Source organism: Schistocerca serialis, chromosome 6 (genome assembly GCF_023864345.2).
Source record: "Schistocerca serialis cubense isolate TAMUIC-IGC-003099 chromosome 6, iqSchSeri2.2, whole genome shotgun sequence".
Taxonomy (NCBI): Eukaryota; Metazoa; Arthropoda; class Insecta; order Orthoptera; family Acrididae; genus Schistocerca; species Schistocerca serialis.
The window spans coordinates 452,336,713-452,352,127 of NC_064643.1; the positions used below are offsets into that span (position 1 = coordinate 452,336,713).

Consider the following 15,415-nt stretch of genomic DNA (forward strand, 5'->3'; position numbering starts at 1 on the left):
CTAGATCCTTATGTTCAAATGCACTTAACAGTTGGTTAACAACTTCAATGACCACATTAGTGGTATTTTTGCCATGTTGGAATCCAAACTGTCTGTTGATCATGCTTTCTAAAATAGCTATTTAGTTGCTTGTACATTAGATTCTCAAAAACTTTGGAGAAAATTAAGTCAATTTGTGAATGGCAGCTAGCCTCAAATGTGGAAAAATGTAATTTAATGTGGATGAGTAGGAAGAACAAACCTGTAATGTTTGGATATAGTATTACTAGTGTCCTGCTTGACACTGTCAAGTCACTTAAATATCTGGGCATAATGTTGCAAAGCGATATGACGTGGAATGAGCATGTGAAAACAGTGATAAGGAAGGCAAATGTGCAACTTTGGTTTATTGGAGAATTTTAGGAAACAGTGGTTCACCTCTTACAGAAGGCAGCATACGGGACACTGGTGAGACTTATTCTTGACTACTGCTCGGTTGTTTGGAATCCGTACCAGGTCAGACTGAAGGAAGACATTGAAGCAATTCAGAGGTGGCCAGCTGGCTTTTTTACCAGTAGGTTCAAACAACACATAAGAGTTGCTGAGATGATTTGGCAATCCAAATGGGAATCCCTGGAGGGAAGGCGACATTCTTTCCAAAAAACACAATTGAGAAAATTTAGAGAACCAGCATTTGAAGCTGACTGCTGAACGATTCTACTGCCAACCTAAATCGCACGTAAGGACCACAAAAATAAGATACAAGAAATTGGGACTCTTACAGAGACATACAGACAGTTGTTTTTCCCTCACATGGCTGGAGAACTAATAACAGTCCATACTTCTGAAGTTTGAGAATCTTGATAGAGATTTTGTAATATCCCTGGGGATGATGGCATTCCAATGGAAGGAACAACCCTTAGGTGGCTCAGCAACAAAAAGATGTAAAGTACAAGTGTCATTTTCTTTAATTTTGCTCAGATAGTTAATAAAGTAATCGTTTACTTCCTCAGGGTCCAGTGTTGCAACTTGTGTGGGGTTTTCGACTTTTCTTCATTGATTGTGTCCCACCCTGCTTTACGTTTGTTGGGAGCACCCTCTATGTAGTATTCACATGCCAGATTTTTGGCCAGGGTAAGTTTGTCTTTGTAGTTCTTTTTACATCATAAATGAGCTCTATATATGGTGTTATCCAACTCAGGCTCTTGTTTACAATATTTTTTATATATTCTGTACAGTCTGAGCACATCTTCCCATATGAGTCAGCTCATCCTTATAGCATCTGAGCTATTTCTTTTTCTGTTCATGCTTAGGGGCTAACTTTCATTTATGGTGAACAAGAATACCATATTTCAGTGAGTTTTTTCAGGAAATTATCAAACACTGCTCCCCAGTGCCCTTCCTGTTGTTTGTTGTACACACAGTAACAGCAAACATCAGCTAATCTGTCAGTAAACAGATTAATATATTCATCTTTCTGTCTATTTTCCACATATACTGAAGACAACTGAAGTTTAAAAATGTTCTATCACATTATGTCAAGCTACAATGATTTTAGATGCAGACAACTTCCATTTCCCCTCTCAACCTGTTACTGGATTCGTTTGTCAGTACCAATACAAAAAAGTGCATCAGGAAAAAATCCATAAAGTGTATTTTTTAAAAAGACCTACCCACTTAAACTGCATTGAACAATGACCAATGTCTCTTTCTTTGAATAGCACGCACTCATTTCAAAGAAAAGATGTGCAACTGTATAATGTATTTAGGTCTACACCATGAAAATACAGCTACACATCAGCTTTACAGCAGCTGCATCAATGTTACTGTATTTCGAACATGATAGGCCTATTTCCACAATTTTAGTACAGTGTCACCAGGTCAATTTCAGCAAAGTGTCATATAGTACTTGTGATACATCTACATCTATATTCACAATGGTACTTTGTTTACCACTGTCACATCCCCTTTCCTTGTCCACTTGTGAATGGTTTGTGGGAAGAACAGTTGCTGGTACACCTCCATGTAAGCTCAAATTTCTCTATCTTACCTTCATAGACTTTCTGCGAAATATAAATAGAAAGATGTCATCTGCTGATTTCAGCTCTCACACAATGCAGTCAGCTGTAGAAAGATTTATATAGTCTATCCCTGCTCATGGTCAAAGATCTGGAAACCTTACATGGCTATGCAAAAATGGGGCACTACAATGGATGTTTGACTATCTGTATGAGCTATCGTAACATATGCAGTAGAATATTGGAATAACTAAGCCTACAATTTGTTTTTAAAACTCAGCAAATAACGACGATTTGTGACATAAAATATGTAAAATAGGCTACCTCAGATAGATAGTATAATGTCACATAAGGGACATACTATAACAGCCTGCAAATTTTAAGATAAAATTGTGGCATACACACACCTCATTCTTCCTATACTGTAATTAGCTGCATTAAGTTGTTAAAGAAAACCTGTCATTCCATAGAACATTACAGACATAATTAATAATAATAGTATTATTTTTCAAATAAAACTGACAAAGAAAATATATTTATTGACTCTTCTGAATTTTTAGTGGAATCATGTAATTTAAGGAGAAAGTTGTATCAAACTATGACTTGTATACAGTGTTCTAATGTTTCTCTTTTCTTCCATATGGCGCTGCATGTTTATTTAGTGCTAAGTGATGTTTGAGCAATATTACTTGGTATAGTGTCCTTGGGAAGTAGCCTTTTCGGACACATAACTGTGTCCACAAACATATGGTAGTAACTGCCAGAACTTGCCAACTGCGAAATTGCAGTGAACTCTGTAGGTGCTTTGTGCGTATATTATCTATTGGTTTAGCAATGTACTTAAGAACTGTTACATCGTTATCTAGGAATAAAATATAACACAAAACAGGAAAAGAAAACCACGGTGTTACAGAAGTAATGCAATAATCTACGAGCAGAGGATCAGCTAACAAGTAGAGATCAAGACGTGTTACCTAAAAGTGCCGTCAATGCTATTACACCGTAACAACAAGGTACGCAGAAAACTTTACAGGACGAAACTTTGCCAGTTTCGTTTTGAAGATGTGTGCTTTTTAATTTCCTTCTTGGGGCCATAAGTGGTCGTTTCACTCCTCTTTCTTCGTCCACTTTGAAACCATTTCTACCGTCACGAATAAACACTTCGTCCTCAACATCATCGCTCCCATCATCTTCGTCGAAGCTGTCTTTCACAGCTAGTTTCGGAACAGTAAACGACATCACGCTACAATAAATTGTATTACGAATGGAGCGACGCCGTGAAAAAGGGCAGTTTTAGCAGCAGTTCCATACGTATTTCACTCTCACTGTATCTCCTACACTGACGCACAACAAAACACCTCCTAGTGTCAACATAATCCACAGATAATCAAAATAAACAATGCGTCTAATGTCAAAATGTGCATAGAACCTCTTTAGCGGGTCAACTGTTACATGATCGATGTTATCCTATCGACATGTTATATGCTGAATGTCTATCGAATTGCCACCAAGAAAAATACTGTAATAAGAAATAAATTTAGCTGACAATGACCTGCTGTAAAAAAGATTTGGCATATATTCGTGTTGATCCTTAACAAAATTTTATAGCTTTTATTTGTTTTTCCACCGTTATTTATTAACTAGTATTCAGGTTTATTGTTGAGTTAATGATAAATCTAGTACAGGGACTATTTCTGTAAAAGCAGCAAATAACGTAATAAACGGCAGAGCCCAGTATGTTTTTGTCTCAGAAATATTCGTCTCTAAACTGACATCGTCTTTAAAATTCGATTGGTAGTTAAGCTATGGCATTATATAAATAAATTAAAATATTAGTAACACTTAGAAAACGAAAAACAAAAGTACTCTTTCTAAATAAGAAGATTATATGGAAGAAGGTTGTTCATTATCAGAGAGAATTTATAAATTTATGGTTTATTAGTGTATGGTACAATAAACGAAATATTTCAGAACTTACAAAATTGTTAGAAATGATGTTTGTCATCGTAATATGAGTGCTAAAGTTGATTTGTATCAAAACACAGTTAGTAAATAATTAGGAATATCCACAAAATGAATTTATAATCTACTGTACTCTGTCTATAAAATGCTGTTTCCTGACTATTAGAAAATCATGACAATAATAAGTTTTAAGGTTTGTACTGTACTGTAATCAATTACTAAATTATTATATGCTTATGGGAACTCTTCTCATCAGAGATCATAGTCCTTAACAATACATTTATTCTTTGGTGAAGTATATTAAATTTTATCTTTTTCATTTGTTCTGTTGTGTAGTTGCTTCTGTTTTGCTATACACATGTTAATTCGGGTGTAATTAAAGTGCCCAAAATTGACAAATAAAAGAAGTGCATCAATGATCGAAGTACCACAACATTATTCAGAGTACTTCCTGAGTAGATTCCCTACACTGGTGACCCCAGTACAACAAAAGCAGATCCTACTTCTGATGTGTGCTCTGCAGCTACAGTACCTACACCAGACATGGAGAACCTTCAAGAACATCCGTTCTTCGCACAAATACTTCAAAGCAACCTCTTCCGCAGACAAACATTCTCATGCTCCTTGCGCAACACGAGGTGGAACACCGAAACACGAGAGTCTTGTGCGAAGCAGCATTTTGCCGACTATGCAAATGGCAGACAAAGACATGACCAACATTTGTACCATACAGACGTACTAGTTGAAGCCACAGCAGAAACACTTTGTGCTACTTACCAACAATATTCAGTTTAGATGACAAATGCACGAATTTGCAATGAAGATGCATGAATGTTTCCCAGTTGTTTCGCTTCAGTTCCACCCTTGGTGAATTTCTTCGTTAAACAATATGCAGTCCAGCTGATTGGGCCTTACAAGATACGTTCAAATTTTGATCCTGCACTGCAAATGTGCTGTGAGCCCAGGCTGAACACGCTATCACAATGTTATCTGGATTTTAATGCTGTTCCGCTAAGACCTGACACCATTTCTAAATTAGTGGCTTTCCAACCTTGGCATGTTACATTGTGTTTTGAAACCAGTGCACTGATTTTAAAAAGTCACAGTATCGTGGAAGACAAACCCAAAATTATGGCCTTATTGAGTAGTATTGCGGATTATGCACCGGTTATCAGTGAAATCATCCATGCCCCGCTGGCTCTTATAAAATTCGACATCGCAAAATGGGCTCTATTTCAGTGACTTGGCAAAACTCTAGCACAACACCTATGTCAAGTTATCTACAAGAAAAGAATTGGTAGCAAAAAACCCTCTCAACTATGGACGGCAACTGTGAGAGGCTGTATTTCCAAGCAGCATGCTGGACAACACTCTCTGGTTGATCTGATTACTCAAGTTATCCCCCCTAACTCAGTGTGTGCTGATTGCGAAGGAATGTGATTCGCCGGACTCCGTTTAACTTGTAAACTTGATGCTATTCCACCACAACGACAAAGAGCAGATGACTGGAACTATAACGTCCGCTACTCAAATTTATTGGTCGTATGAGATTCTCAACAGACGAGTCCTACGGTCCCCAAGTGCTCACGACCATTGCTAATGGTGCCCGGGTGTGGTGCACAGCAGCTGGGGGACCATGCCCTCAGTGGATGTCAACACTACACGTTGTAACAGGACATCCTCATCTAACAGTACTTTTTCTCAACAGAGTTATCGATAGTAGCATTATTTTATTCGAATTTTGGACAGGTCAATATTATCTCAGTTGCTTTTCTGAAAACTTTCATATAATTTTATACACAGCATGTTATATTTCAAGCTAAAATTTATGAAAAGCAATTACTTTATAAAATATTTTAGTTTCTATGTTATAATCGATAAGTACAGTTAAAATTATTCTTCTAGAAACATTTGAAGTTACGAATTATTTGCACACCTAAAATTTCTACTATTAATTACACAATCCTGAACTGTTCACTATGTTTGTTTCTGGATTCATTTATGAAATAATAATCGAAATCAATAATGTAACAAAAACTAGTAGGCATTCATTGGTTAAGAAAAATTGCAAACCCTTAGGACTATTGTTATTTCTGCAGAGTATGAAAGTTGTAAACTTGTCTCTGTTGTGATCAGATGTATTTTTGTATAATAGGGGTGAGCAATGTAATTTTGGCTTTGTTAATGTGAAAAATCAATATACTATATGATATACTAAAATGTGAGTAAATCAGTGGAAAATATATTTAAGTAAAAAGTTCTGCAACAACAATCTTCCAATTTATTTAGTTCAAACCACTGTGAGAACCTGGAGTTAGATTTCCAGCTTCAAGAATCAGGCCTCTAGACAAGAAGAACTGGAGCCATCTCAACATGACAAGTTAAGTAAACTTGAAAGTTTATTGTAGCCATCTGTGTGAACCTGATGTTAGATTTTCATCTTCAAGAATCAGACCTCTAGACAAGAAGAACTTCAGACATCTCAACATGACAAGTTAAGTAAACTTGAAAGTTTATTGTAATCTTTGCTCCTCTCAAATCTTCATAAAAGATTTTTCTTATTAATTACTTTGACTGGGTATTGTTTAAAGTGGATAATAAATGGAAGAAGGAAAAAGGGTGGGGGTTACAGTGTGTCAATGACACATCGTGAAAATAATGGTGATGATTCCATGCTCATTTTGGCAAGAGAGAAAGCAACTGCTCACAACCATGCGACTTCTCAAAACTTCAGAAGTCGCCCACAATAGGTGCTCTAAACCACAACAGACAGTAGAATCTCTTGAGGATCAAGAGCAACAGGTAAACAAGTTTGACTGAGCCAGCAGGAGCGAATACAAGGCTTTACATGGAGGTCTACACCTCTAACAGCCTCTTTATAATTGACACAGGTTCCACAGTGAGCATCATATCTGCTCATTTATTTAAATCAACAAATGACATGTCAGATGCACAGCTATGCACCGCAAACGACACCTCTGTCAAGCATTTCAGAACTATGGAACAGACAATAGATATGGGGCTACATGAGGTACTTACTTGGCAATTCATTGTAACCAACTTGTGCAACACTATGAAAGTTCCACATTTCATCCAACTTGGCAGAGCTGTTCCTTGAATGACAATTAGTGGAGAATGTGTGATGGGCATATCGACTTCCTACCGACGTTTGAAGTGGTTACTACCCTTCGTGTCACACAGTATGTGCTGGAATACGGCCTTCAGAATATGATTATGAAATATACATATCAAAAAAGTTTTGCATCACCTCGGTTCCGAAAGTTCGGGAACCTGTACAGAAAAGAGATCAACATGAACATCAGTTCCGCCCTTTTTATTGCTCATGAAAACCACACATTGCACATTGTACCACCATACAGCAAGCCCTTCATAAATGGTCCTATTGCATTGATGCATGCCTGTAGTCGTTGTGGCATACTATCCACAAGTTCATCAAGGTACTGTTGGTCCAGATTGTCCAACTCCTCAACAGCGATTCGACGTAGATCCCCCAGAGTGGTTGGTGAGTCACGTCGTCCATAACACCTATGTCAGGTTATTAATCTATCCCAGGCATGTTCGATAGGGTTCGTCTCTGGAGTTCATGCTGGCCACTCTAGTCGAGTGATGTTGCTATCCTGAAGGAAGTCATTCATAAGATGTGCACGATGGGGGCGCGAATTGTCGTCCATGAAGACCAGCGCCTCCCCATACTCGTGATATGCTTGCACTATCGGTCAGAGGGTGGCATTCACGTATCGTACAGCCAATATGGCGCCTTCTGTGACCACCAGTGGCGTATGCTGGCAACACATAATGTCACCTCAAAACAGCATGGAACTTCCACCTTGCTACACTCGCTGGACAGTGTGTCTAATGCGTTCAGCCTGTCCAGGTTGCCTCCAAATACGGCTCTGACGATTGTCTCGTTGAAGGCATATGCGACACTCATTGGTGAAGAGAACATGAAGCCAATCCTGAGTGGTCCATTCGGCATGTTGTTGGGCCCATTTGTACTGAGCTGCCTGGTGTCGTGGTTGGAAAGATGGGCCTCACCGTGGACTTTGGGAGTGAAGTTGTGCATCATGCAGCCTACTACGCACAGTTTGAGTCATAACACGATGTCCTGCGGCAGCATGAAAAGCATTATTTAACATGGTGGCGCTGCTGTCAGGGTCCCTCCGAGGCAGAATCCTTAGGTAGTGGTCATCCACTGCAGCAGTAACCCTTGGACGGCCTGAGCGAGGCATGCCATCGACACTTCCTGTCTCTTTGCATCTCCTTCATGACCGAACAACATCGCTTTCGTTCACTCCAAGACCCCTGGATACTTCCCTTGTTGAGAGCCCTTCCTGGTACAAAGTAATAATGCGGACGCGATCGAACCGCGGTATTGACCGTCTAGGCATGGTTGAATTACAGACAACACGAGCTGTGTACCTCCTTCCTGGTGGAATGACTGTAACTGATTGGCTGTCGGACCCACTCCATCTAATAGGTGCTGCTCATGCATGGTTGTTTACATCTTTGGGCGGGCTTAGTGACATCTCTGAACAGTCAAAGGGACTGTCTCTGTGATACAATAACCACAGTCAACGTCTATCTTCAGGAGTTCTGGGAACTGCGGTGATGCAAAACTTTTTTTGATGTGTGTATAAGGAAACTGAAAGAGAGTGATTTCCATGTTGAATGAAATCTCTGTCTGAAGAGAAAAATTATGTCTGTTGGAGACATACACTAACAACTAATAAACTTACCTCAAACAGTTACAAAACCCCGTCAGTTACAATGCCATCACCTTCATCAGTATCATCCACACTAGCAGAATTAGCCAGTTTTTCAGTAATTGCAGCATTAGGAACTACAGCAGCAGCATCCATCACCGACTCCACGACAGCAGAATTCTGAAAAAGTGACCCACATATCACAAGATGCTCAGGTCCATAAACTTTACAACACTCCCAGTTTTCTTGCTACCCCTGTCAGTTAAAACTCTACCAATTACTCACTGTGTGAGCAAATTAAATAATGTGAAGTGATTCGCGACACTGTTCATAGAATGAATACCATGCCCAGACCGTCAGTGCATCACAGTATATAGGCCTGGCACTGAATAAACTAAGCACTGCCAAAAACATAACTGAATATATGCTATGGGCGGATATTGTGAGCCCATCAGAGAGTTCATGGGCCTCACTCGCCCACTTTGTGACAAAGAAACTTATAAACTTTCGGTAACTATCGTTTACAAAACACACATAAGTTACCTGATCGATACCCATTCTGAACATTCAGGTCTTTTCATATGCTTTGGCTTTGGTTGGCGCTACCATCTATAGCGTTTTAGACTGCAAAAAGGCGTATTTACAGATTCCCATGGCAAATGAAGATATACCCAAAACTGCCATAGTAGCACTGTCTGGGTTATATGAAGTTCTCTTCATGCTGTATGGTTTAAAAAACTCTACCTACACGTCGCAACGTTTTATAGACAAGACACTATTACAGTTCCATTTCTGTTTTTTGTTTCTTTGAGACACCTTGGTCTTATCATCGCATCAAGAACATGACATACATCTCAAATGTATTTTCGATCTCTAGAAAAGCACAGTGCTGCGATGAATAACGACAAATGTCAGCGCCAACAGAAAGATGTTATATTTTCTGGTTATTCCTTCAATCAGGCTGGAATTTGCCCTGCAGTAGGAAGAATCAAATTATTACGCTTACTCCTACAGCCAAGCAACTATCAAGAATTAAGAAGATTCCTTGGAGCTATTACCTTTTACAGAAGACATTGTCCCAAGATGGGCGATATAACTTGCACCATGAATGCACTATTAGGAAAAAATAAGCACAACAAGAACATTCGACAACATCAAACTAAATCTGCAACAAGCTGTCACCTTGGCTCACCCTATCAAGAACGCTTATTTAGCAGTCACAGCTGGTGCCAGTGAAACAGCAGTTGGAACGATCCTGCAACAATTGGTAAATGGACAACAGTAGCCAGTACGATTTTATTCGCAAAAACTTACCACTGCACAACGAAAATTATCTATATTTGACCGAGAGCTCGTGATAGTTTATGACGCTGTGTGGCAATTCAAAACAGAAATGGAGGGCAGGGTATTTAGTATTTATACAAACCACTGGCCACTCGTGGATGCCATAAGCGATCTGAGTAGTGACTGCTCTCCTAGACACTATTGCCACCTAGACTGCAGGGTGTATCAAAATGTACGGCACAAACTCCAAGACACATTCTTCACATGTTGTTGTTGTTGTGGTCTTCAGTCCTGAGACTGGTTTGATGCAGCTCTCCATGCTACTCTATCCTGTGCAAGCTTTTTCATCTCCCAGTACCTACTGCAACCTACATCCTTCTGAATCTGCTTAGTGTATTCATCTCTTGGTCTCCCTCTACGATTTTTACCCTCCACGCTGCCCTCCAATACTAAATTGGTGATCCCTTGATGCCTCAGAACATGTCCTACCAACCGATCCCTTCTTCTGGTCAAGTTGTGCCACAAACTTCTCTTCTCCCCAATCCTATTCAATACTTCCTCATTAGTTATGTGATCAACCCATCTAATCTTCAGCATTCTTCTGTAGCACCACATTTCGAAAGCTTCTATTCTCTTCTTGTCCAAACTATTTATCGTCCATGTTTCACTTCCATACATGGCTACACTCCATACGAATACTTTCAGAAATGACTTCCTGACATTTAAATCAATACTGGATGTTAACAAATTTCTCTTCTTCAGAAACGCTTTCCTTGCCATTGCCAGCCTACATTTTATATCCTCTCTACTTCGACCATCATCAGTTATTTTGCTCCCCAAATAGCAAAACTCCTTTACTACTTTAAGTGCCTCATTTCCTAATCTAATTCCCTCAGCATCACCCAACTTAATTAGACTACATTCCATTATCCTTGTTTTGCTTTTGTTGATGTTCATCTTATATCCTCCTTTCAAGACACTGTCCATTCCATTCAACTGCTCTTCCAAGTCCTTTGCTGTCTCTGACAGAATTACAATGTCATCGGCGAACCTCAAAGTTTTTATTTCTTCTCCATGAATTTTAATACCTACTCCGAATTTTTCTTTTGTTTCCTTTACTGCTTGCTCAATATACACATTGAACAACATCGGGGAGAGGCTACAACCCTGTCTTACTCCCTTCCCAACCACTGCTTCCCTTTCATGCCCCTCGACTCTTATAACTGCCATCTGGTTTCTGTACAAATTGTAAATAGCCTTTCGGTCCCTGTATTTTACCCCTGCCACCTTTAGAATTTGAAAGAGAGTATTCCAGTCAACATTGTCAAAAGCTTTCTCTAAGTCTACAAATGCCAGAAACGTAGGTTTGCCTTTCCTTAATCTTTCTTCTAAGATAAGTCGTAAGGTCAGTATTGCTTCACGTGTTCCAGTGTTTCTACGGAATCCAAACTGATCTTCCCCGAGGTTGGCTTCTACTAGTTTTTCCATTCGTCTGTAAAGAATTCGTGTTAGTATTTTGCAGCTGTGACTTATTAAGCTGATAGTTCGGTAATTTTCACATCTGTCAACACCTGCTTTCTTTGGGATTGGAATTATTATATTCTTCTTGAAGTCTGAGGGTATTTCGCCTGTTTCATACATCTTGCTCACCAGATGGTAGAGTTTTGTCAGGACTGGCTCTCCCACGGCCGTCAGTAGTTCCAATGGAATATTGTCTACTCCGGGGGCCTTGTTTCGACTCAGGTCTTTCAGTGCTCTGTCAAACTCTTCACGCAGTATCATATCTCCCATTTCATCTTCATCTGCATCCTCTTCCATTTCCATAATATTGTCCTCAAGTACATTGCCCTTGTATAGACCCTCTATATACTCCTTCCACCTTTCTGCTTTCCCTTCTTTGCTTAGAACTGGGTTTCCATCTGAGCTCTTGATATTCATACAAGTCGTTCTCTTATCTCCAAAGGTCTCTTTAATTTTCCTGTAGGCGGTATCTATCTTATTCCTAGTGAGATAGGCCTCTACATTCTTACATTTGTCCTCTAGCCATCCCTGCTTAGCCATTTTGCACTTCCTGTCGATCTCATTTTTGAGACGTTTGTATTCCTTTTTGCCTGTTTCACTTACTGCATTTTTATATTTTCTCCTTTCATCAATTAAATTCAATATTTCTTCTGTTACCCAAGGATTTCTACTAGCCCTCGTCTTTTTACCTACTTGATCGTCTGCTGCCTTCACTACTTCATCCCTCAAAGCTACCCATTCTTCTTCTACTGTATTTATTTCCCCTACTCCTGTCAATTGCTCCCTTATGCTCTCCCTGAATCTCTGTACAACCTCTGGTTCTTTTAGTTTATCCAGGTCCCATCTCCTTAAATTCCCACCTTTTTGCAGTTTCTTCAGTTTTAATCTACAGGTCATAACCAATAGATTGTGGTCAGAGTCCACATCTGCCCCTGGAAATGTCTTACAATTTAAAACCTGGTTCCTAAATCTCTGTCTTACCATTATATAATCTATCTGATACCTTTTAGTATCTCCAGGGTTCTTCCATGTATACAACCTTCTTTCATGATTCTTAAACCAAGTGTTAGTTATGATTATGTTGTGCTCTGTGCAAAATTCTACCAGGCGGCTTCCTCTTTCATTTCTGTCCCCCAATCCATATTCACCTACTATGTTTCCTTCTCTCCCTTTTCCTACACTCGAATTCCAGTCACCCATGACTATTAAATTTTCGTCTCCCTTCACAATCTGAATAATTTCTTTTATTTCATCATACATTTCTTCAATTTCTTCGTCATCTGCAGAGCTAGTTGGCATATAAACTTGTACTACTGTAGTAGGTGTGGGCTTCGTATCTATCTTGGTCACAATAATGCGTTCACTATGCTGTTTGTAGTAGCTTATCCGCATTCCTATTTTCCTATTCATTATTAAACCTACTCCTGCATTACCCCTATTTGATTTTGTGTTTATAACCCTGTAGTCACCTGACCAGAAGTCTTGTTCCTCCTGCCACCGAACTTCACTAATTCCCACTATATCTAACTTCAACCTATCCATTTCCCTTTTTAAATTTTCTAACCTACCTGCCCGATTAAGGGATCTGACAGTCCACGCTCCGATCCGTAGAACACCAGTTTTCTTTCTCCTGATAACGACATCCTCTTGAGTAGTCCCCGCCCGGAGATCCGAATGGGGGACTATTTTACCTCCGGAATATTTTACCCAAGAGGACGCCATCATCATGTAATCATACAGTAAAGCTGCATGCCCTCGAGAAAAATTACGGCTGTAGTTTCCCCTTGCTTTCAGCCGTTCGCAGTACCAGCACAGCAAGGCCGTTTTGGTTATTGTTACAAGGCCAGATCATTCAATCATCCAGACTGTTGCCCTTGCAACTACTGAAAAGGCTGCTGCCCCTCTTCAGGAACCACACGTTTGTCTGGCCTCTCAACAGATACCCCTCCGTTGTGGTTGCACCTACGGTACGGCTATCTGTATCGCTGAGGCACGCAAGCCTCCCCACCAACGGCAAGGTCCATGGTTCATGGGGGGGATTCTTCACATATAGATGAAGAAATTATTTTATAGGAACATGGGTCTGGAAACGCTTTGTTTCTATATTACAACTCATATTCTCCAACTCATTAGTCATGGGAAACACACACAAATAGAAGGCACCAGCATACTAAACGCAACTCTTTCTCACAGGAGATGTTGAATATGCCCCCTGTGGGCATTAATACATGCATCAACCCGTCAGCGTAGTGAATGTTGGATGTGCTGATGTATCCCTGGAGTATTGCATAAGGTTTCACACTCTTCCATCATATGGGCACATAGAGTTTGAACGCCTTTTACTGGGGTTCCATACACAAGAGATTTCAGATGTCTCCACAAAAAAGTCCATTGGGTTTAGGTCTGGAGAGCGTGGAGGCCAGACAATTGGTCCATCTCTACCTATCCATCTGTCATCAAATCTATTATTTAGAAGCCGATGGACACTAACATTGAAATGAGTAGGTGATCCATCGTGCATGAAGTATATGTTTTGTTGCACAGCTAAAGGCACATCTGCTAAAAGATCAGGTATGACAAACTCTATGAAATTATGATAACTGGCTGTTGATAACGGGTGGAAGAAAGAGAGCCCCTATCGAACAGTCACCAAGAATGCTGGTCCAAACATTGACAGAAAATCTTTGTTGATGACTTACTTCAACAGTTTCGTGAGAATTGACATCTGCCCATAGATGCTGATTGTGAAAATTTACAATCTGATCTCACTGAGAAAGCGCCTCATCTGTGAACAGCACCGCTTAACTAAAATTGGGGTTGACTCTTTGTTGAATAAATCTTTTGCAGAAGAGTAACTGTGCAAGAAAATCAGTTGCTGATAGTGCCTGCACACGCTGTAAATGGTATGGATACAGCTGGTCTTAGTGTAACACTCATGAGACAGTCATGTGGTCAACATTCAATGTGACAGCTACAAGTCTTGTGCTGATACTAGAGTGGTCCTCGTCCTTCTAGACCTCAACTGGTAGCAAGTATCAGGTTGAAATGCCCCTTGTTCTCTAAGTCGATGGTCAATGGCTTCATACGTTTTCCTGTTGGGGTAACTTTGTTCTGGAAATCTCTTCCGGTACAAACGTTGAGCGTGAGCGCCATTGCCGTCAGCTAATAAATAAATCAAATGGACGTCTGCCACCTCTGAATTTGTGTACACTGTGACTGCACGACCCAAGTCTGTGATTAACTCTATGTAGTAACTAGTGTGTTTGCAGTTGTCAGGATGATCGCTGGAAAAGTTCATATTACCTCTAAATATGGCAATAGGGACATGTAAAACAAAACACTGGCTGTTCACAATGAAACCAAATGTCACCAAGAAAGCATGTTCCCCACAATTCTAATGTCCTGTTCTTGTGTGTTTTTCCCCATGATTAATGAGTTAGAGAATGAGCTGTAACATGTAAACAAAGCTTTTCCAGATCCATGCTCATGTAACACTATTCATCTATGTGTGGGGAATGTGTCCTGCAATTTGTGCCATACATTTTTGTTACACCCTGTATGTCAGCCAATTCTCCACCGACATTCAACACATGAAGGTTTGTGAGAACTTAGTGACAGACTATTTGTTTCGAATAAATGCTTTGTCTATGAATATAAACTATGATGAACTCGCTTTGGCTCAAGAACACGACCTACAGTTCTGCGTACTACTGCACGATCAATCGACTGGTTTGATTTTCGAACATCGCTCTCTTACCAGATCTGAGAAACAGATCTGATGTGACATATCACTTGGTTCATCTTTGAATCCAACATCACACCTTTCAAAGTCTCCATCGTTTGTCACGTCACAGAATTCGACCTGCCCTCAAACTAGTTATATACTGTTTCATATGGCCTCAAGTGACATTTGAGTGCAAACTGCAG

The 15,415-nt window shown here is 39.9% G+C and overlaps 1 protein-coding gene across 1 annotated transcript in view; it reads right to left on the reverse strand.

Moving 5' to 3' along the window:
• The window catches only part of LOC126484256 (uncharacterized), an 87,062-nt gene extending 83,619 nt beyond the window's left edge, over positions 1-3,443 (reverse strand). The window contains exon 1 of the mRNA XM_050107677.1: positions 2,972-3,443. Within this exon, the coding sequence (XP_049963634.1) occupies positions 2,972-3,236 (265 nt within the window). The 5' untranslated portion in view covers positions 3,237-3,443. The remainder of the gene's footprint in view (positions 1-2,971) is intronic.
• Positions 3,444-15,415: the final 11,972 nt, after the last annotated feature.